Below are 23,415 nucleotides of genomic sequence, written 5' to 3' on the forward strand. Positions count from 1 at the left end.
CAGGCAGGCCGGGGGGGGGCCCTTCCCTCCCCCCTCGCCCCGGGGGCGTCGGGCCGGGGCGTGGGCGCTGCCCCGCGCGGGAGCGGGCGCGGTGTGGGGGGGAGGCGGCGGCCGCCCGGCGGCGGGGCGGGGCGGGGCGGGGGTCGCGTGGCGGCGGGGCGCGGCGCGGGCGGCGGGGCATGCGCACTGCGGGGCGCCCTCTCACCCCGCGCAGCTATGCCAAGTATGTGCGCGGCGGCCGCGCTGCGGGAGCCGGGCGCGCGCCGAGCCTCGCCGGCCATGGGGCAGCGCGGCCCGCCGCCGCCGCCGGCGCGCAGGGGGGCTGCCGGCGCCCGGGCGCCGCGGGGCAGCGCCTGCTGAGAGAGGCAGCGGGAGCAGGCATGGCCGAGCCGCTCCGCAGGACCCTCTCCAAGCTCCGGGGCCGGCGGTCCCAGCGCGGGGCGGCGGCGGGAGCCGGGCACCGCCACGGCGCCGTCTGCGCGCCGCAGGGTAAGCGCTGCGCGGGGGCGGGCGCTCCCGCCCTCGCCCGGGGCCGCGGGAGGCCGGTTACCTGCCGCCCCGCGGCACCTGCCCCGCGGCCCCGGCCCGGCCCGCGGGGGCGGGCGGGCGGGCGGGTGGGCGGCAGCGGCAGCCGCGGGGCTCCCGACGCGGGGGCCGGGGGACCGCGTCGCGCCGCCGCAGCGGCGGCGTCCCGGGAGCGGGCGCTCGCCGTCCGCCGGGGCAGCGCGCGGCGCCCCGGGGCCGGGCGGGAGCGCGGGTGCTGCGCGCGGGGCCGCGGCCTCCACCTGCGCGGGCAGCGCTGCCGCTGTGGGAGCGACCTTCCCGTCCCGGGCGGCTGCGGGGGAGCCGGGGGGAGCCGGCAGGACGGCGCTTTTCCCAAGGGGCCTTTGGGTTCTTTTTAATGAAGTTCAGGTCTTCGTATCTCTGAAAGGTCGTCCGAATTCCACCTACGCGCTCATTAGGCGTATTATTGCCTCTTGAACTTTACGCTTATGTTTTTATATATGCGTGCATGTGGATATGTATGCATATATATACATAAAATAATATTATATATACTGTAAACTTTTAAAGCAAAGCCCAGCTGTTCTCCTGGTAAAGCCTTTAACGCCACAGTTTTCCTTACTTAGGTTTTGTATTAAGTCAGCAATGACAGGAGAAAGCATGTGATGTTGATTCGTCCCGTATGGAATATCTTAAGCAAGTTGTCCATGTTTAAAAGCTAAATTTGTTTTCATTGGCCAGTGTGAGTTTATGCAAACTTTAAGTAAACAAAAGCAGAGTCATAAAACTGATAGGATTTCAAACAAAGCTGCCAGTATCCTCATCAAACAAAGTAACTTACTCAAGTTTTGAAAACTTTCTTTTTTTCTAGTTCTTGTGTAACTCCTGAATTTGTTGTGAACAAAGATCATATACTATGGCATATCTAAACTTGGGTCTCAAATCGGCCCTCATCAGTAGCATCTTCACATCAGTAACCTCCCCTCAGGAAAAAATTTCTTCATGAAACTGAGAGGCTGTCCAATTCAGACTAGTCTTCTGTGTGCACCCTTGCACACTTTCTTATCATGCAGCTGTCTGCCATTCTTTGGCTTTTATTTGTTTTCTGCTTGTTTTTAAATGGTGCATTTGAAAGCTTACAAAACAGTTTCAGTCTTGCTTTTGTTCCATTTAAATTATTAGAATAATTTAAATACTTACTGTATTTTATGGTTTTATTAGGAAACTCGGTGAAACCCCATTTAAATAACCATTATTATAAACAGAAGAAATATGAACTTTTTGATCCATGTATGGAGAGGCTGCGAAAAGCCTTTCCCCTGTTCATTATAATCTGAAAAATAGAGTTCAGTATCCTGTTGAAATATTTTGTATGCATACCTAAAAGGCCAAATGTTAATCATGAACTTGGTAAAGTCGAAACATTGAGGCTCTGATTCTGAAAAAGCATATGTTGTTACCATGAGATTTTAACCTAAATGGTGATTTATTTAATCTTTTGTTGATAGGGTGGAAGGTGAATTGAACACTGGGCTTTTTTTTCTCTTTCCCTTCTCCCAACACCATATTGAAGCCTTTTTGGGAGGGAACCGTTGCTTGGTTCTGTGTTTGTGCTGTGGCTGAACAGGGAAGGCCTGGTCTATTTTGGGGAATTCCAGAATAAGTTGAAGTACAAATACTAGTGTAGTGCAGAGAGCATTCTTCTGAATAAAACTTTGCTTTAGAACCAGAAGTATGTGCATGTGTATGTCCCTGAAAGCTTTGTGTTTATTTAAATTTGTCTCGTTAGCATAGCTAACAGCACTAGGAACTTTCGAGCAGCACCAGTGAGCGTGCTGGGCTGATTACATTCTTCGGCCCCGTTGCACCCCGGCGGTGCGGTGGGCAGCCCCGGGGAGCGCTGCGCTTTGCTGCCTGCGGAGCCGGCAGCGACCGGAGCCCTGACCATGGCCGACCGCGAGACCGGGACCTCAGCGCCCAGCGCGCCTTGCCAGGGCTCAGGGCAGAAGCGTGGGCAGCTATTTCTGAGCTCCATGCTCCCAAAGCAACCTTGGTTTTGGCAACTGTTTTTAAGCTATCTCCGCAGATCTGCTTTTGCACTGCTGCGCTGCAGCATGGGCGCACCTGAGAGCTGGCCAGAAGGGCAGAGGCTCTGTGCTGGCGCTTCAGACGGCTGCATTTCACCGTGTCGCCTGGAGCTTTTCAGTAACGGCTAATGAACCGCTGAATGTCTGTGAAGCCTGAATCTTGCTACAAAAGCAATAGGGGACTTTGTGAGACACATCCACAAGTCTGGTACTTGTTAATTAGCATCATGTTATTTAAGTGTTGTCTAACATAGCTCTTTTTTATATAGTCAGAGACAAATTGTGAGCCCGTATGAACAAGGGCAGGCACTTGCGTGGCAGTCTGGAAGGTTTGTCTTCAGTTCCTCTGATCTTGGCCCCTTTCGCGATACATTTGAGAATGAAAAATAAAGTGAAAACCAGCTCTCAGACTGAACCACTGATTGTGCAGATACTTGCATGTGAAACTGTTCCTAAAATAAACACAGGCATGAGGGCTTTCAGGATCAGGGCCAAGTTTGAATAGAGGGGAAACAGCGCTTGGAAATATAGCTATCAATTGCAAAAGCTGCAATTGAAAGATTTGAAAATAAGCGTATCATTTAGATGAGATTCACTGAACATTTACAGTCAGTGACACTTGGCAGCATGTTGGCTAATTTGCAGCTCAGAGATCTAGAATGGGCAGTTTTGAATGAGAAGGTGTGATACACAGCATATTTATGCAAGCATTAACGTTATTTGAAGTTACTTTATTATTAGTGTTTCTTTGGTAAGCTTTTACAAATTCTTATTGAGATAGCCAGATGCATGCTGAAAACAAAGTCACAGCGGAACATGTTGTCCAGCTTACTCGGTGCGTTTGCAGCTCGAGGACCAAAGGGCAGCCCAAGGCTGAGATTCCAGATGTGTCATTGGCTTATATATTTAGGCATGTTTGTACTTCCGCAGTTTCTGAGAATTGTAAGCTTTCTTAACCAATGCTCAAGGGCCTGCATTTCTATGGTAAAGCAGGAAGTAACAGATATTTTTGTTTGTGGAAATATGATTCTGGTATGTTCTATCTATTTATATTATCAGAATAGGAACCATTCCTTAGTCTGCCTTTGGAAAAGTTGAGGGCTTTAAGGTAGTTATCAGAGGCAGAAAGAAGCCTTCCAAGTCTGTATTATAGTCATATTATTTCACTATTTCTGGTTTTGTGTAATATCTAACTACAAGGGTCATGTAATATTAAGTAGAAATGTTAAAAATGGTAAATATATTTCTTTGGAGCAAAAATATGTGAAAGTTTGCTAAAATAATTGCCTTTTCATATTATATACAGAAATACAGGTATCTACAACGAAAACATTATTAAGAATTCACTAATTAAAAAAGTAAAAACAAAAGGCCATGTCTAAAATGGGTATATTTTATATCAGTGTGGGAATACAAAAGTAAACGAATGGGAGCAGCACAGTTACAAGTAGAAGTTTGTACTGATCAAAACAAACCTACTATAGACAGATCTGATAATAAGAACACTCATCTTTGGCCTGTTTATATTTCAATTAATAGTGCTTTTAGTTCATACTCCATGAAATTGGAGTGACTAGGTTTACCCCCAGGTAAGGTGACATTTGTTTTCTTTGTTTCTATGTGCTTTATATGTTGACAGTATCACACACATTTGTTATTTGTAGTACAGATTGAACAAAAATATTGGTAAACAATGTTCTGTTTTGCAATTTGTGATCTTAATAATGTTTTGTCTAGGAATATGTCCAATTAAATACTTAATGGTTGTAAATCTCCAGGTTCACTGCAGGCCAGTAGTCCTTAAAAAAACATAATGATGGAGGTAGTCAGTAAAAATATTCTAAAAATCGGATGTGCATGTAACATTGTGTTCTTTATATTCATTCTTGTATTTGTATTCAAAGGACATTAGAGTGGCTGAAGGAATTTGTTAAATTGTACTGTACAGAGTGCAAGTTACAATAATAATAGACTGTTTTTTTCAAATATGTTTGTTCTTTTTGGTATTAGATAAAGAATATTTCACATTTATGTACAGAAGTACCAAGCTCAAATTTCAGATTGGATGTGAATTTTAGATTAAAGAAAAATGTTGACTTCTGGATTGAAAATGAGTGCAATGAACAGTGAAACAAATGCCATACCATAAAATTAATGTGGCTGGTGTCATTTGGAAGAACTTCAACCCATGTTCATCTGATTTAATAACATACACTTAATATTTCTTTGCATATTGACTTGGAATCACAAAAAAGTTAATTTACAAATTATTTCCATTAGTTTGCTTCTATTTCAGGTAAAGTCTTCTAGTGTTTCAGAACTGGCAACATCACTGTTGCCAATGTTGAGATGTTAAAAAGGACATAAATGATAACTGAAAATAGGGCTTGCACTGGCCCTTTCCCAGGGCCCGTTCAATATCAAACTTTACGTTGGGAAGAGAACGTTGTTTTTCCAAATGCCTTTAATAGAATTACTTTATTAATAGCTTCTGGCACCCTGTAATTTCATCTTAAAGAGGTTTTAATACTGTCCTGTGGTGATTTTTAGATATTGTAAGCATTTACCACCTCTTGGAAGACACTTAACATCCTCAAGGACCTGGACTGTAGTTGCATATACCGTAAATGGAGTAAGATATTTGTGGTAATACTCCAAAGTCATGAGGTGGGCATTATCAATAGAAGTACCAGATTGCTCAGAAGTGGAGTGACAGCTGTATTTTGTGATGTACGTATTCTTGGAACGTGTCACAAGTACAAACATCCTTCTAATACCACTTCCAGGACAACGTCAAAGGCTTCTTCAGTTCGGACATCAACTGAAGTACCTACTCAAAACTGACTTCTCAAAAATATAAGCATAGCCTTTACCTACTGCAGATTATGTGCCCCATCTTTTTGGTTAGTTTGTTTCTTGAAATAGTAAAGAAAATTTGTACAGAGCCTTTACCATGGCACATTTATGTTTTCCAGGCTATGGATGGGGGGAAGAATACAGTTGCTGCCAGATCGCTGCAAGTTTTCCGCAGAACCAAGTCTTTGCAGCTCTGCTTTTACATTTTTCTAAGATTCTGTTAATTGACTGACTTAGGCTCCAGCAAAGCACTTCAACAGAGCTATTCACAGGCTTCAAAATTAATACAGTATTCTTTGAATCCAGAACAGTGTACATATCAGTTCAGCTAAGCAAGCAAACCTAGTTTTTTAAAATCACCAAATGATGAATCAGGTCTTTGGGATCTTATCTCTCGCAGGGGTCTCCTCTGTCCATAATGTGCAAACATAAAAAGAGGGTAAAAGGGAAGCTGTTCAAGAGGGAGTCTTTTTCCTGTCTCCCTGTCTAAAGTAAACTTAGCTTAATTTACAGAGCTACTCCTTGAGTCATTCAGAGAAGTGTCCGTATTTTAACATGTTGTTGGTGGGTAAGTACTTTTTCACTAAAAACAATGCTCAAGCAGCATGAGATAGCTGTTCCCATTTGGGATCCCCATTTGCAGAGGATTTTGTGTTAAACCAAGTATCTGTTGATTATCCATGTCGAGCCCTAGTGAATGGGAACACCCTAACTGCGCTTACAGTGGAAGCTGTTATATGACTTCCACTTCCAATTTTCAGTTTGGATGCTTTGCCTTGAGTCCTAGCAGCGGGCCTGGTCTGACAAGTACTTGCTAGCGCGTTCCTTGTGTCATCCCACCTCACAGGATGGGACACTGCTACAGGTACCTCCAGTACCACCTCTGGCAGCCTACATCAAAATAGAGAATTTTTGCTAAATAGACTTCTTAAAAGTACTCTGACAAAATGGCCAAAAGCAAGCGACCATTTCAATGTGTAATTAAATGTTTAGCCATTGCTTTAGTGAAATTCTCTGTCAAGTTTTGAAAGTAGCAAAGGAATTTGATTAGTTGCTACACAAAAGTTTTGTTGCAAGATGAGGTATTTTAAAACTTGGCCACGCTTGTTCTTCCTCCTTCCCTCCTTATGAGCGTGCATTTGGTTTTATTCCCAGGAAACTGGTATATTATTGGATAAAATGTTGTTACTATTTTTAAATTTAAAGGGGATGCTCCTGTTCTGATCATAAAATAAAGCTGTCCTTTCTGGGAGGATTCTACCCAAAAGATGTCCTTGCCTTTATTTTGTATCTAAATCTAGAAGTGAATCTACATGTTTATTTTAAGGTCATTTAAGTGATATATTATATCAAAACTAGAGGCTATTTCTTCACTGGCATAAGTAAACTGTAGAAATACTACTAGCCACTTTTCAAACCAATTGTATGTGTACTTATCAGAACAGAAAGCAGTTATTTCCATCCAAGTATGTATGACCTTTCAGCAAAGCTATTTTACTGGCATTTATCTAAATTACATGGTGTTAAAAATACAGCCAAACAAGTCTGACTTTTTCTTAATAATGTGCACATTCTGCTTTGACAGGCTGAAATCTAATTTTATGATAGCATCAACTCGTCTTTTGTCCTTTTGGATGAGGTCTAACATGAATGTAATTTGATGGCATGTGTTTTTCTCTGCATTATTAGAAGCAGAATGATATTCTAAGCATCTGTTTTTTCCTCTTTTTATGTCTTTCTTTTTGGCAACAGATTTAATTGAAAATGTTTACATAGCTTCAAGAAGCAGGAGAGAACCTAAAACTCCTAAGGCAAATGAAGTCCCTGAGCACAGGCCGCAGATGAACAGCATTACTGTTTCGAAGAAACGTAACTGGCTACACCAGAGCACTCACAGAGCTCCTCATACGGAAGAAGAAAACACGTGTAAGAAAATGCAAGAGGCTGTTATCCAGGTACCTAAATCTCCCAGTCCGTTACCTGAACCCAAAGTGCAGAAGGTTCCTTCCAAATCATCTGTAGGGCCGGAATGTCCCGTAAGAACCTACAGTTCTGCAGACGCCGTTCCAAACGCTACGAGCTCTTTTGTATTGAGAAACTGTACTCTGGACTTCAGTGAGGATAACGATGCAGATGATGAAGGAGAAATATGGTACAATCCTATCCCTGAGGATGATGAGCCAGACTTCCCGAGAGTCTGCTCCTCTGTTGTGAATAGCTCTGGTATGGTGGACTCCCAAGCTGCCGGTTACAAAACCTTGCCTGGAAGTGACTTGGTTAAAGCCGGGGGGGCCCACGAAGGCCTCTCGCACTCCTCAGAGCACAGGGGGGACAGTCAGACGTCTCAGCCCGGCGAGCTGAATCTGGCCGAAGCCACGCGTCCCCCAGAGCACATGCAGCTGCACAGGCAGAAGTTTGTGGGCAAGACCCAGAGTGGGCCAGCCATGGAGGACAATTCAACGTTTAAGTATTCTTCACCAGGTAAGAGGGTTCTGGAACATAAAAATGTTATGTCCTCTATTTTCATTTAAAGGAATAATAAATCTTTCATATACTTCTCTTCTTTTTCCCCTCCTTTTATCTTTCTGAAGTAAATTTCCAGTGGAAATACCTGATAAGTTCTTAAAAATTACTCTAATAGTGACATTAATATCTACTAAATGTAGAACTGCACGATGATTTCTCAGTCAGTTTGTTCATCTCATGTCCAGAATTATAATTTTCTACTGCCTTGGTTGCCATCCCTCTGGAATCAGCTCATAACTTGAATTAGACTGCTTTTTTGGGGGGGGGGGGGCTTCCACCTAGCTGGAAACAAAAGTTTTGTATAAAAGTGAGTTTACTTAATAGGCCTGTTAATGTAAGGACACACTTGGTTTCCTTTCTGTTAGCTAGTGTTGAATTCTGGTCTTGAATTCTATCCTTGAAACTACTTGAAGTCTTCTGAATTTTCTTTCGTTTGCTGCCTGGGATTTTTACAAAGACTTGGGAAGTTTATATAAACCTATTAATTGCATCACTTCCAGTACTTGCTGCCCTGTTGACTGTCTCAGGACCATCTAATAGACTAGAGAGGAATGATTTTCACTTACAGAAGCAACCTGTTTGTTCCTTATCATCTTACGCTGAATGATTGATAGTCCCATTTTAATGATTCCATTAGTGTATGAATTCAGCAACTCAGTAAAGGTTCTTCTCAGTCTGTTTTAAAAACAAAAGAACTCAAAAGTAAAACCACACCAAACAAAATGAGGCAAACCCCCCTTTCCAACAAAGTATTATTTTTCCATTACTATTGTGTCTTATATTATCATATCTTGACCTTAAGTCCAACACCCTGTTGAAAGAGTTATGATCTTAGCATGAAGTTCGGGAGGTGAGGAGTTCCTGATTCTGCTCTTGACATTGATTCGATTTGTTTCTGGATAGAACAATTAATTTTCCAACACTATCCCCATTTCCTCTACAAAATAGGTATATTAATAATCCTCTGAATTGTGTGGACTATATAACATTTTTTATAAATGCCATGAGGGTGAAATTACACAGTTTAGACCTCTAGCTGCCTGTGTTTTGAAGACCGTTCCCTTAGGCTTGCTGTGTAGGCAGTGGAGAGAGGTGGGGTGAGTAGCACAGCATGGTTTCTGGTGAGTTCAGGCCTCCAGCGAAGCCGAGGCACAGTGCACTGAAGTTGAAGAGCCCATGTTTCGGCTGTTGTCGTAGGGAGGGTCTGAAGCACCTGAGCCAGATCCCTGTCCTGCATTGCTCGCTGGAGGACCCACCCTGCCTGTGTCCCCTGGTGCGTCCATCCAAGTGCTGGCAGACTTCGCGCCCCACATCTGTGAATGCCCAAGTTATTTTGCCTGGATTACAAGTGCAGAGGTAACTGCTAGAAATGGGAGCTATTCACAGAGGCACAATACAACTTCTGCAAACTGTGGGAGAAAAACGCTGTGTTGCTTCTAGGAGCTCATATTGTGCTCTTTTTGTGGAAACGTGGGTGTACTTTTAGTCACAAAGTGTGTTAAGAACTAGACATCTCTTTAGAAAGTTTGCTTTACCGTCTGCATTAAATACTTAGACCAATTATATTTGCTTGCAAGATAGATGAATACTGTGTTCTTAGGTAGACTTTTTCATCAGTAGATCTCTTAAGTGCTTTGGAAAGATCACTAAGCATGATTATTTAGGAAAGTCATATGTTTGTCCTGCTAACTCTTTGACCCCCACTTAGGAGATGAGTCTCTTGATATGTAGGTGACTCCACTTCTTTTGAATGACTATATCTCTGTGTATGAAGAAAAATTGTCAATGTTTTTTTCACACTGAAGAAGCATTTATTCCTGAAATCAAAATTGCCCATTGAACACATCTTTCATGAAGTCAGAAAAAAAATATGAATTTCTCCTGATTGATTTACTATGTATTGAGTTAATTAAGCTATTTTAAATGCAGTTCTCCTTTTGTGTGCATTGAATAGTGATCACGTTGAATAGATTGATTGATGAAGTGGGTCCCTGCTGCTTGGTAACTGGCTTTATTATGGAGAAGTAGTTTAGTTCTTTTTAATCCCGTTAAGGTGTCTACAGTTATTTTCAGTTAAATTTAAAATGACAGCTCATCCATAGAAAATTACTGTGTGAAGGGCAACATGGCTAATTTAACTTTATTTGTATTAGAACAGAATTTGAATTACACACACAGTTGCTGTGAAATAGATGTCTGTATTCTTAGAGAGCTGCATACATTAAGCACCTGACATACCTAATTATTGCTCAGAGAAAAGTCTACTTGTCTATTTTACTGAGAGAAGTTTATATATGTCAGTACTAGTTAGTACAAGAGTTTAAAATAGTAGAGAGATCTTAGGAAGCAAAGACAAAAAAATGTGGTGGGGTGCTATTAAAGCCAACAAAATATGTAGTTTTTTCATTTTGTTTTTTACTGTTTTCTTCTTTGGACAATACAACTAGTTTAATGCTTTAAACTTTAAACAATGCTGCCTTATTTGGATTTCAAACTTTGAAGAGAGGCAATGGTCATGGATTTTCATTTGTTTTCTTTTCATTAATTTCTTGAAAGAGTTATTAGACAAAAGACTACTAGAAATTATAAATGATGGAACTCAGTTATTGGGATTTTTTCCAAACAAAGCAGCAAATAGATATTTCCTGTAAATTTTGTCAGTAACGTCAGTCATAATTGCAGAGGTGCTAGTTTGCCCCATAGTTTTATCTCACCCTGTTAGTTCTTGCTGTTAATCAGGTTACTTTCTCTGCTAAACAGCATTTATATTAATAGGATTTGTCGGGTAATTCCTCAGTGAATAATTCTAGCCATGCTGTTTTTTAAACAGAAACTGTTTAAAAATAAAACGCTGCTATATTGAAAAAATAATTCATGTATTTTGTTTATGACAAATACACAAAAGGCAACAGTAAGAAGATAATTTGATTCTGAATTAACAATGTAGAAACACAGAGTGTCAGCTCATGCTTTTAGATCTATTGGAAAAAAGTTAAGTTGGAAAAGACTGGGACAGATGTTTTAGTTTTATATGTATTTAAGACAAAATGGTTACAACTGTAAAACTGGCATTTTTGTTATATATTGAGTTTTTCTTATTGTATTTATAGTTCTTTGCATATATAAAATGTTAAAGAAAATTTGCCATGCAACTGTTTAAGATTGAATTTTAACTGTACATTTTTATAGATGCATATCACCTGCAAAATGGTTGAGGAATGACACCTCTTTATAACTCTGAATAGTTCCTTCTGAAGAATTTGTAATGTTTTTGCTTTTGGGGAGGGATTACTGTTGGGGTTAGTGTCCAGCTAATCAGTGGATTCAGTACATGCGTGTCTGTCTCAAAGATATTCTAGCAGGACATCTGAATGATAGCTGGCTAGGATCTTGACTGTGCTTTTGCTACTAAAAATGTGCATGTGTTAGCTGTCTGGATGTAGAATTACAGGAAATGATTTCTTTTCAGCGTTGCAGCAAGTTAAGGTTGAGCGAAGGTTATATTCCCACTCACCCCGGTACACATGTACATGCCAACTGGAGCTTGACAAAAATCAAATTAGAACCGAAGTGCTCTTTCTTCATTTACAGCATGATGACTACCCTGGAATACAGATAGATCTTCTTGTGTCAATGTGGGCAAATATTTGGCTTGCTTAGATTTTGCAAATGAGCTTCCAGCAGTACGCATAGGGCACACTGAAGCAGATCCTGCCTCCCAACTTCCTTGCACGTATGTTGCAAATATTTTTTGCTTGATTTTTTTCAGATGGAAGATGCTTTGTGATTTAACTGTGCAAGGAGCTTGGTTTCATGGGTCAAAAAAACATTCATGTGAAATATTTGTGTAAAGTCTGAGTTATCAAAATGACTTGGCACATGGTGGAAAGATCCACCTGCTCTTCAGTGATAAAATGCCATTGACTCTCAAATGTGATACAGTTGCCTCTGAGCCCTGAAGAATACAGGGGTGTAGCAGTGTGAGCCCTTGTTTTGGTGGTGTGGGGACAGAAGGAAGGAAGCCAAGTCAAGGAGGGCAGCTGGGGAAAGCGTCACGCCTCCTGCGAGCACACTGCCGACCAAGAAGGGCTTCCTCTTTCTTCTGTGGAGCTGAAACCAGCTTGTCAATGGGCTTTTTCGGAGCTTGCGTATATGCTTTTGAAGGCCGAGGGCCTATTCATGCATGTGTCTTTGATCCATCAAGTGGCAATCCCTTAAAGACCTACTGATGAAAGGGGCAAAAGGATGTAGCCCTGTGCAGTTGAAGCAGTTAATTTAAAACAGTTACCACCTTTTTTCAGTTTCTTATTTGTGCTGAGTAACTGCTTTTATCATCTTACTTTGGAACTGGAGGCAAAGCTACTTTTTATGCCATATGCTGTGAAAGAAGCAATGAGAGAAGGACAATTTCATGAGAACTGGCCCAAATGAATGGTGCTTGGTGTCAGAGCTTATGGTGCTACTGCTCGTATCTTGGTACGATGCCAGCGATTGAATGAAGCCTGCTGTGGTGTGTGTGAACCAGGGAATCATTAATGTTTAAAATATTTGCAACAAATTCATTCTTGTTAGTAGGTAGTGAACTCTCGAGTCTGGTCAGGGACCTAATTATAAATCTATTAACCATGTTTGTTCTTCTCGCTGATGGAATAACACTTTATAGAACGCGGTGCAAGGGCAGGCAGTATGCAGCTGCCTCACCTCGCTGTACGCCGATGGCCTCTGGAGGTTACTTTGGAGTCGCTTCCTCTTTTAATTAATGCACTATTTAAAGCAATTTACTTTCTACCTTTTGGGCCAGCAGATAAGTGATCCCTGAGTGGATAGGTTTGTTACGGCTTAATTAATGTCAGCGTGCGTAGTATTTTAAGAAAACAAATTACCATAATAAAGTTCTTGGAGAATTTTAACTCTTTTAGTAATTTCTCCATTCCTTTGCTTTTAAAACACTATGTGGGATTGAACCCTGAATTTGAATTGGTCAAAATAGTAGTTTTCATAGAGGTAAAAAAGACCTAATTTTTTGACAAGTTAAAAGAGGTGATTCTTCCATTTATTTAGATAATTCATTATGATGTTACGTAGAAATAAGTGGATGAAAGTGACACTTTCCTAGTATCTTAACTAAAGTTGATTAATTTTGATGTAGCATGAATTCTTCTCTTAATGCTATTTATAGTTCTACGGTGAAGTTTATATCAGAACAGGTCTGGAACTACCTGGGGGCAAAAAGACTTAATGGGCCACATTCTGAGCCTGATTAAATTAACAGCCTTTGCTGTCAGTTAGAACTACGGAGTTTGTGTCATTTAAGGATCTGTGTCAATATCTTTGTATAATCAAGCATAGAAGAACAGTTGCTCTTTTTTTGCTCACTCTTCAGTCAGATATGAGAACAGTTTTGAGGTATTCGAGCTTTTCTGTTTTCATTTGTGGCTTTTTTTATTTCTAATATTTTTTCACAAGTAAGTCATTGGTTTGATTTTAAAAATAAAAAAAGGAAGAAAAAAAGGCATGAAAAGTTTAAGCATAAGGGAAACTTTGGTTTTGAAAGCTAAATCACTCAGTGCGAATTGTATTATTTTTTTTCTTTTTAAATTGAAAAAATGGCTGTCTTAGAGCTTCAACACTAACACCATTATCTTCAAGATAAACTTTTAGTATTAGATGTGGTGTATCTATTAAATATTTCTGGAAAACAGTAGGAAAAATTAAATTACTTATCAGCTTTGGTTTGGTCTTAACTTAGCATTTCCATTAGTTACCAGGCTTTTTTGATGTTGTAATAGCTTGCTGTAGTAAGGAACTGATGTCACCTCACTTATTCATCCACCTCAACTTGTGGTCGCAAAAATAAATTTCAGGTTTTCCAATGAACATTAAAATAACTCAGAAACCCTACCTAAAGTGATGAGGAATGTTGCATGTAGAATAGGGCAATCAAATCTGCCTGTAAAATAGCATGCATTGTTGGCAGTCAGTGTGACAGTGATTTATATGCCCAAGTACATGTAAACAATGTTAAGCAGGGTCAGACAGGGTTTTTTTGCTATGCTAAATCATTGCATATGTCTGGCCGGCACTGTGCTATAAGTGCTTAAGATATTTTAAGCCCATCTCTTCCCTTAGGGCAGGGTTATATAGGTGTAAATTTTGTCACGGATAATCTGCTTGACTGAATGGACAATGTTTCTATATACAAGGCTGGGGTGGGATTGTGGGGGGTGTCTGAATTTGTGAAAAACTGTATTTCCAATGGGCTCTGTCTAATTGGTTAAGAAAAAAGGCTTCAACCTTTTAGACAGCCATATCACTGAACAAAGTAAAAATTGGCTTTACTAATAAAACTGAAAAAAACATCTAATGGAAGTAATCGCTTATGATGTCAAGTCACCTCATTCAGTATAGTCCCCTTTCAGCGTAATCACTGACCTGTCCGGTGATAAACTGTCCATCTTTGAATTGGGTTGTCCTTCTAAAGCCATTTTTTTTTCTGTCTACTTGTACTGATAAAGCTTCCAGAAAGTGTAATCTAAACGCAGAAAGTCAGCTGCATCATTTAAAATTGATTCTCCCCCTTGCTGCTTTGGTAGATGTTTAAGCAGCAGGTGCCTCTTATGTTTCCTCTCCTCCTACCATCCTTCCGCTGGGATATTTTTGAAGTGCAGCTGGCATTAAGGTAAGATGTGGTGTGTGGTAGAGCAAGTGGGGGATGGAGTAGTTTGGGTTCTGCCTACAGAACAGCCTAGACACTTGACGAAACGTAAAAGTAACAAGAAGCAACTGAATTCCTCCAGCACTGTCACGAGAAAGCTGTATAAAATGGGTGGGTTTGAAAGTGAAATGTTGTTTGCTGGTGCTACAGTTCCTTTTTGCAGATTGTGCAGTTGTCTAGTGTACACTCTTGAAACTTGTGTGCATACCTCAGCGCATTTCTGGCTTTAGTGGAACAACATGTGGCTCAATACTGATGGGAATACCATCCTGCATAATACTTGACTGTTAAGTTTCTTCCAGCCACATATTTCATTTTAACTGTTTGGAGCTGAAAACAGCAGAAGTTGGACACATAAAAGTCAGAATGTTAGATTGACTCCTCAGTTTTAATGAGATGGAGAGAAGTTTAATATGCTGGCCTGCTTTTCTAAGCCTGTGCCAGAGACTTTGACAGAAAAGGAAGATTAATGTTAGCAGGCTGAAGTATGGCACTGATTACTATAGAATGCTTCAGGCCAGCCCACCAGTGGGACCGTGCTGTGATTTGCAGTACAAGGGAAGGCTTTGTCCAGCTTTATCAAGCACCACATTTCTTACTAGCTGCTTGCCAGAAAAACACAGCAGGCATGCTAGAAATAGTCCTTTCCCTGTAAGGGAACTACTTCAGTGAGATGCAGGACTAAATGAATTTTCCTCTGTTGCTCTGAAAAACAAATTCTATGCGTTATTCCTCAAAACTAAACTTTCTTTTTTCTAAAGATACTATTTTAAGCAGTTGTCTGCTAGAGTTATTAAAGCCAAACTTATGTTGGGAATAAAATTAATCTTAGGGGTTGGGGGGGGGGGAGATAAATCACTTTCATCAAATTTGTAATAAAGATCAGGTTGCCTGATTTTACTATTTAAGCTAAGTGAAGTATAAAAAGTAAAGTAATATGTAATGTAATAAAGTAATGGTGAAAAATTAATTTGGATGAACAGGAGAATTTTAAATATTTTAGTTGTATGGTGATTTTGATTTAAAATGGTAAGTTTAGAGATAAAACAAAAAGCCTTTGAAAAATCTGTAATAGAAACTGCTATGAAATATGATTTGCCAAGTATCTAATAAAAGCAACACTTCTTTCTTGCCTTTTATATGCCAAAAGCAGAGCACCCCTTGTTAGCAAAGGGGGATAACTAATGCATATAGATGTTTGAGTCTCTATGAGCTGCCTGGGCAAATTGCACCAAACAAGGATCAGTATGTTTAGGGGCTCTGTGGTGCCTTAGCATGTATGTGCAAGGCTACACAAGTCCCGCTGAGGGCTGCTGAAGTTTGCAAAGCAATGAATTAATGTGGTGGTTATTTCTACCAAAAAGCACTATCAGTTTCTCAAGGAACGGAAAAGTGACTGTAAATGAAAGTAATCATGTAATTTTATTCATATCTGTCACTCTGGGGTAAGTTCCCCTCTCACATGTTCCATTTACTCATGTAAATTCATTGCCTTTCCTGCAGTCATTCCTGCCTCATGCTGATGAAAGTGAGAAGATTTGAGCTATAACTTGAGATTTGGATTTCCTTGGGTATTCCAGCGTGGGGTGAACCACAGGTCCGGACTGTGTGCATTATGTGCAGAAGTTTCTGCTGTACTGGGTTATGCATGATCATAATTGGTGGTCTTTCCCCCCCCTTTCCCCCCCCTTTCCCCCCTCCTCTGCATTAGTGTCTATTGATGGTTTGTACCTTGAAAAGTTAGTAATTTCCCATGTGGTTATCACCTGGGGACTGGGTTACTTCAAGTCCTGTCATGAGATGCCTGTGTCAAGAAAGAGGGAAAGCTGCTAGCATATATGAAGCAGTGCAAGATGTGGCTTTTGGAAAGAATGAATCTTTGTTGTATTCCTCCTCCTCCTTCTTCCTTCCTGCATCAGAAAAGAAGGTTTGAGACGAATAGAGGGAAAAGATGCAAGACACCTTGCCTGCATCTACATGCTATTAGGGCTATTTTGGATAACAGACATGCTAAAGAACATAGCTGTGTTTTTCACTAGAGATGAGCATCTCTTCTTTAGACTTAGTAGGAGTGGGCAACACTGTTGTGTTAGCAAGTAAGACTGCTTCTTAAACAAAAGCATATTTGTCATGTTCCGGTGTCTTCCCATTTAATACTAGTGTCATTACACCTGTGCCCTAGGAATGCAGTCATGTGTGCTGTGAGGGATCTAATGCAAATGGATAGAGCTGAACGCAAGTAGGTGGAATAGGTCATTTGTTTATATGTTGTATATGTAGTTTCTGGCCCTTTCATCTCCACAGAGTTGAACAAATCAGGCTTCTGACTGTGAACTGCCAAATTTGGCTGAACAAGTCAGCAGAGTACAGCTTTCTTAATGCTCATGAACATCTGACTGATGAATGGTTGTCTGAATGAATCACATTTATCAAGTTATGACGAATCAACATGTTTTCCACTAGCTTGATTTTTTTTTTTTAATTGCTTCAAACTGCAGTTACTGAACTGTTTAAAAAAATTTATTCCTTCTCTTTTCTTCTAAAGGATCTGGAATTGTACTTGCACCCAAGGCTGACATACCACCAGCAGAAATTTCTCCTCCAAGTCCCAGTCCTTTGAAAAAAGGCGGATCAATCAATTGGCCTTTTCCTGATAGAATTAAATCTCCCAGAACTGTGAGGAAACTTTCCATGAAAATGAAAAAGCTGCCAGAACTCAGCAGAAAGCTGAGCGTCAAGGGAACTTCAAGCCATAATAGTTCTGATAATCCTTCTTCCCTGCTGAAAGGTAACTGTCGGAATACAAGCCATACCACATCTTTGCCATCTTCTGGAAACTCAACAGCAGCTGCCAGCAGAAATGTTATAAGTCGTTACCATCTCGACAGCAGTGTGTCATCGCAGCACACCTACAAAAAGAAAAGCACAAGGAGTTCCAAATCCTCCAGCAAAGGTGGTTACCTCAGTGATGGCGATTCCCCTGAACTTATAACAAAATCGGGGAAACATGGACATGAAACCAAGTTTGGGAAAGGAAAGGAGACCCTTCCAAGCAACAGTAGTAAAACTGAAATAGATATTGATGCTTTTAGACACTACAACTTTTCTGATCAGCCCAAGTGTTCTCAGTACATCTCTGGACTCATGAGCATTCACTTCTATGGTGCTGAAGATTTGAAACCGCCAAGAATAGACTCAAAAGATGTCTTTTGTGCAATACAGGTTGACTCAGTAAACAAAGCAAGAACAGCCTTGCTTACATGTAGGACAACATTTTTAGATATGGACCACACATTCAACATAGAAATTGAAAATGCCCAGCACTTAAAGCTAGTAGTGTTCAGTTGGGAACCCACCCCACGGAAAAATCGTGTTTGTTGTCATGGAACAGTGGTTCTTCCTTCTCTCTTTCGAGTGACAAAGACGCATCAATTGGCTGTCAAACTGGAACCAAGGGGGCTTATTTATGTCAAACTGTCGCTCATGGAACAGTGGGAGAACTCTCTTGATGGTCTAGATGCAGATCGAGAGCCAGTGATGTTTGGAGTAGATGCTCAAAAAGTTGTTGAGAAGGAAAATGTAGGCTTGATGGTACCGCTTTTGATGCAGAAGTGTATTCTGGAGATAGAAAAGAGAGGCTGTCAGGTACTGTACATACTTTATTCTGTTTTGTTTTGTTAATGTTTCTGTGTCAGGATGTCTGTGGTTACGCATGTTTGTACTGTTACTCTGGGAGCATGGGCAGCGAGTGGAAAAGGGGAAATTAAAAACACTTCTACAGTAGAGTTTTTTCCCTTTGCTACTCCTGTTGCTTGGTGAACACTAGTCATTGTAATGTAGGAAGCATAATAGGGCTGTGTGAAATCAATACTTCCAGCTTGGCCTTTGTAAAGAAGGTGTACGCTTGCTCACAGTAGTGTTTTAGGACTAGGGATAGCTAAATGAACCTGCAGGCTCCAGCGCTTGTGATGACTCTTAAAATAAGGCAGAGCTGAGATTAGAATTTGGAAATGTCTGATTCCTGAGATATGGCTCATGCCATTCCCACCTACCCAAAACCGAGGCATCGTGTCATCCAAAACAAAGCGATAAGGACAGTTCTTTCGCTAACCTTTACTTACATGTGGGCATTCACAATCCTGTATCACAAAGACCTGCCTCTGACATCACTTTTACTATGCACAGCATTAAGTCGAGGAGTAGATTTTCAGGGTTTGAACCGAGTTTGTTTCCTCATACTGCTTCCCCTTGTCTGTCCTCAAGTTGTCTTCAGGGTTAGTGAAGGAGATGAATGCTGTAAGACAGTAATGGCTAGCAGTGTGTTCTCTTCATCTTAATACAGTTTATTGGGTGATGTAGTCAAACGGATAAAAATAGGTATGTGAAACGAGATATGAAAACCAATCCCCAGTTACGGAAACAACGAATGCGTTAGGAAGGAAGATGCACAGTCCTAATAGCAAATGTTTCCCCTTGGTAATTCATTTGCAATTGATGAGAGGACTTTTATATACTGTTCTATAGCGTGCATGAACCCTCGGTTTTTTTGATGCAGGCGCTTACTCAAGTGAGATTGGGAAGTAATCACACCTACCTCTGTTACTATTACAAGATTAACACTGCCGCTTATAACCTTGGTCATAAAATAGAGATAGAAACAGTATTTCTATGCAATTACTTTGCCAGAAGTCATTACTGATAATACCTACTTGATTCATTCTTACTGTGAATGCTTTTCCTAACATTTTGCAAATCGGTAGAAAAGTTGTTATAACAAGTGTTCTTTCCAGTATGTATGTCCCATGGCTTCAGCATTTTATTTTGAGCTTATTAGCACCTAGTCATGCAGATGATATTGGGTAATCAAGACATTACTGGTAATTAGGCAATTTGGAGCTGAATTGTCTGCACGTACTTCGTGCTTTTGAGCATGAAATTTAATTTGTGCATTTGCACAGGGAGGACAAAAATGCAAAATATACTGTTAACTTCTCATTTTAACCATGTGCTTATGAACTTGGCTGAGACTTTTGGCTTTCTTATAGACTGCAGATTACTGTCTGTTATGGTGTGTAACCTCCATCTGCATTTCAGATGTGGAATTAGAAAACTTTATGGTTAATAGTAATTGCATTAGGCAAATACAAGATCATGTCGTCTTCAGGAAGAGGGAGTACAAATTCCATTAGGTAACTTTCCATTTATTTAAAAAGGAATTATATCCAGGTTGTACTGCACTCATTAACATATGGCCAGACAAATACTCTCGTTTGCAAAGCTAGATTCACATTTCTACCCTTTTTTGACTCTCCAGTAATTTTGGACGAGTCATTTACTGCTCAGTACTCCTGCTTATAAAGATTATTATAAATATCTAATTAATACATTTGGGACTTAGTTCCTTAAGAACTAAGGAGTGCTTTGTGTAAATGATGTTTAGGCAAATCAAAAGTATAATAATGATAAAATGTAACAAATTTGAGTGCATGAAAGCACATGACTGAATTAGTAATTCAGTCCAAGAGTGGTGTGGGTTTCATTCCTGTCATCTTGAGCGTGTTAAATAACCTCTCCTTTGCTTAAAGCTTTTCATGTAATATTAAACATGTACTTGTCTGTGTCTTGTGATCTTTAAAATAATATCTTGCAGATGTAATAATGGAGTATCCATAATTCTCTTGAAACCCTGGTTAGTGATATCAAATATAACTTAAATTTTGTTTGCTATATAGTTTATTTTTATAAAAGTGTGTTTAGGCTTATTTTAACTTTTTAAAATTGGTTTATAGCATTTTGTATTATCACTTAGTAGGTAGTCAGTTGAGTGACTGCTTTTTCCTGCTAATGATTAATGACTTGTACTTATTACAGGCATAGTTACTGGTATACTTAAGCTCAAAATACTTTTTCTCATTTATTTCTGCTTAAGTTTTAGTTTTATGTTGTAGAATTAAGCAGTTATACTAAGAAAAAATAATGGTGATCTGAATATGTAGGGTAAAATAGGCCAGAAGTTTTGTCTGTGTTTGTTTGTTTCCTAAGTTTTGCATAAGTGCAAAGCACTTGGATGAGTCTGGATGACTTGATAGTATACTTCAGATTTAAAACTTATGTTCTGTCAGTAAAATACTGCTCAGGATGTTTGATATTACAGAAAACATTAATATCATTCACTTATTCCTTACAGTCCCAACTGCATGTCTTTTGTAATGTTTAATATGCACATTGTCATTTGATGTTAAGAGTTTTCACTGTTTGGATTTTTTAAACTTACATTTCCTAACATTTGTTTGAATGTTTTGTCACGCTCCCCAGAAGAGACAACATAATGTGATTTATTATCCCCTGTGCAGGAAAATAACTGATGTGTGGCCATTGTTTTTGCTTCTAGGTTGTGGGCCTGTATCGACTATGTGGTTCAGCGGCAGTTAAGAAAGAGCTTCGAGAGGCATTTGAGAGAGATAGCAAGGCTGTTTCTCTCTGTGAAAACCAGTACCCAGATATTAATGTGATAACAGGTAATAAATTTACTTGCTTTTCTTTTAATGTATAATTGTGACATATTTATAAAATATTTTTTAAAAGGTGACTTTTTAACTAGTTTTCTGGTGTCATTTAACAACATTTAACTACTTTTTTTATTGCTAAAGGTTAAATGAAAATAAGTACAGTAACCTTGGTGATGTATAAATAAGTGATTTAGAGGGAGGATATGAAAAGAGCAGCTTTTAAAACCTGCTTTATTAGTTACAGAGAAAAATGGAAGTTTGAAAGGAACAAAGGTTCCTGGAGCAGACTCTACCTTTGTTGTCGGTTTGTACTGTAGTAGATCTTAAATTCAGTTGTGATTAGGAAGTGCGTTGCACCAGTTACTCTACAACACATGGTAAAAAGGCCTTCTCAGATCCACCTGTTGTCCTCTCTTTATATTGAAGATTGTAGGATTTTTGAAAAAGCACAGGGAACAAGTAGAGAGAAAAATGGTTTGCCGTTACAGTGTTAGGCCACAGTCCAGCAAAGATGTCTGTGCTTGAGTCCACATGCTGTAATTTCAGTAACACTCAGAATTTGGTATAAAAACATAAACATGCACAAGGTTGAGGCCGCTCGACAAATCCTGCTATCCTTAAGGTCAATAGATTTCCCATCATCTCACGCAGTCTGATAGAACTGCAGGGAAGTGCCCTCATTTGATCATCTCTTTGTTCTAAGATGTTATTAAATAGCCTAACTTGTGCTCACTGGAGTGGCCCTTTACTTGCTGTCACACAGCAAGGTTCCTGGCAAAGGTGAGAACGTCTGGGAGTGCAGCCACAGAAGGTGTTAGCAAGCGTGTCTTCATTTGCATCATCTTTCTCAGTGAGCATGTTTGCAGGAGTTGCACTGTACAACTAGATTAAGTTGTTGAATTTTTTTGTTTGCTTAAAGGTTGGAACAATTTTATAACTATTGGTAATATTTGTTACATAAACCAAAGTTGATATAATTTCAGGAATCACAGACTAAACTGATTACTTCAGGAAACTGGGCAAGAAAATTTGTTTCATACATATCCAGAGATGGAAAACATAACAGTAGCCAAGGTATAAATTTCCTGTGCTAAAGCACTTTCTGTAACGTTCAAAGGAATTGGACAGTTCTGTCCTGTTTGGTTTATTTCATCTCAGTGTATTGGGAATAAATTTTATGTTAATATATATTTTATAATTACGAGAAGTATTATCCGAAGATTATACTCAGTGACATTCACTTTTATCAAAGAAACTTTTGGTAAAGAGTTTTCAATTAGCCCATTCATCTTACTTGTCTTGGCTGTTTTCAGTGTTGGGTCCTATCTTCCTCACATGTATTGGCTTTCCCAGAAGCAGACTCTTGGGCTTATGTTTCACTCTGATATGATATATTCTTTATTAAGAGACGGTGTACAGTAAATACTTTAAAAGATCTTTTAACTTCATTTTTTTCTTCTCTTTAAAAAATAAATTCATGAAGAAAGCGGTGATAACTTCTAAAATCAAATTGTTCCATGAAATGATTGAAGTCCTGTTTTCTTCCCAATTTTCGTAAATCAGCTCCAAAAAAGATGCTCTGTGCTTTGTGCCAAACAGCAGAAACAGTCTGATGTTGATGTAAGTAGACAAATGTCAAACAGATACACTGCTAATGTAAATTTTTGGCCCAGAGAATAATAAAAATGGCATTGCACTCCCATGCTACAATCATCTACGATAAAACAGTATTTGCAGAACTGATTCAGGCTTATGGTGGGGAGGGTATAGGAACTTGTTATCTGCATAAAAAAGAGTTTGTGATATTTCATAAGTATTTTGAGTTCCTGAGCACATCGTAAGCTCAGAACCAACCATAACTGGTTGAAACTGAAATCTGACCTGGAATAGTGCTCAGTATAGATTAAAAAAAAAGCAATGGCAGGATGGCTGCACTAGTCTTGAGTTTTTTTCTATCATGAGCCTATGATGCAGTGGGGAAATAGAAAAGTACTCTTTAATATTACAATGTACATTGCTCTAGGCGTTTTTGAAGATGTTGATGGTGAAGTATCAGTGAATGTGCGGAACCTCCTGGACTCATAGTCCCTTTTTGGTTTGTACTGCTGCAGTACAATTTTTGCATCCAGAATTTGTTTTATAAGGGTCAAAAGCATACAGACTTCATGTCTTATGTGAAGACTACTGGATATGCTTTTGTATCTTAGATTGCAAGAGT

At 39.9% G+C, this 23,415-nt stretch overlaps 1 protein-coding gene across 3 annotated transcripts in view; it reads left to right on the top strand.

Annotated features, from left to right (window-relative positions):
- The first annotated feature begins 380 nt into the window (after positions 1 to 380).
- SYDE2 (synapse defective Rho GTPase homolog 2) overlaps positions 381 to 23,415 on the top strand; it is a 36,714-nt gene continuing 13,679 nt past the window's right edge. Inside the window, exons 1-4 of one of the 3 annotated variants that reach the window (XM_067300985.1) lie at positions 381 to 489; positions 7,200 to 7,928; positions 17,234 to 18,333; positions 21,080 to 21,206. In XM_067300985.1, the coding sequence (XP_067157086.1) occupies positions 381 to 489; positions 7,200 to 7,928; positions 17,234 to 18,333; positions 21,080 to 21,206 (2,065 nt within the window). Of the gene's footprint in view, positions 490 to 5,332; positions 5,495 to 6,275; positions 6,313 to 7,199; positions 7,929 to 17,233; positions 18,334 to 21,079; positions 21,207 to 23,415 lie in introns of those variants that run through there. The other 2 variants (XM_067300986.1, XM_067300988.1) reach the window with 2 other exon arrangements.

This window comes from Apteryx mantelli, chromosome 8 (assembly GCF_036417845.1).
Source record: "Apteryx mantelli isolate bAptMan1 chromosome 8, bAptMan1.hap1, whole genome shotgun sequence".
NCBI lineage: Eukaryota > Metazoa > Chordata > Aves > Apterygiformes > Apterygidae > Apteryx > Apteryx mantelli.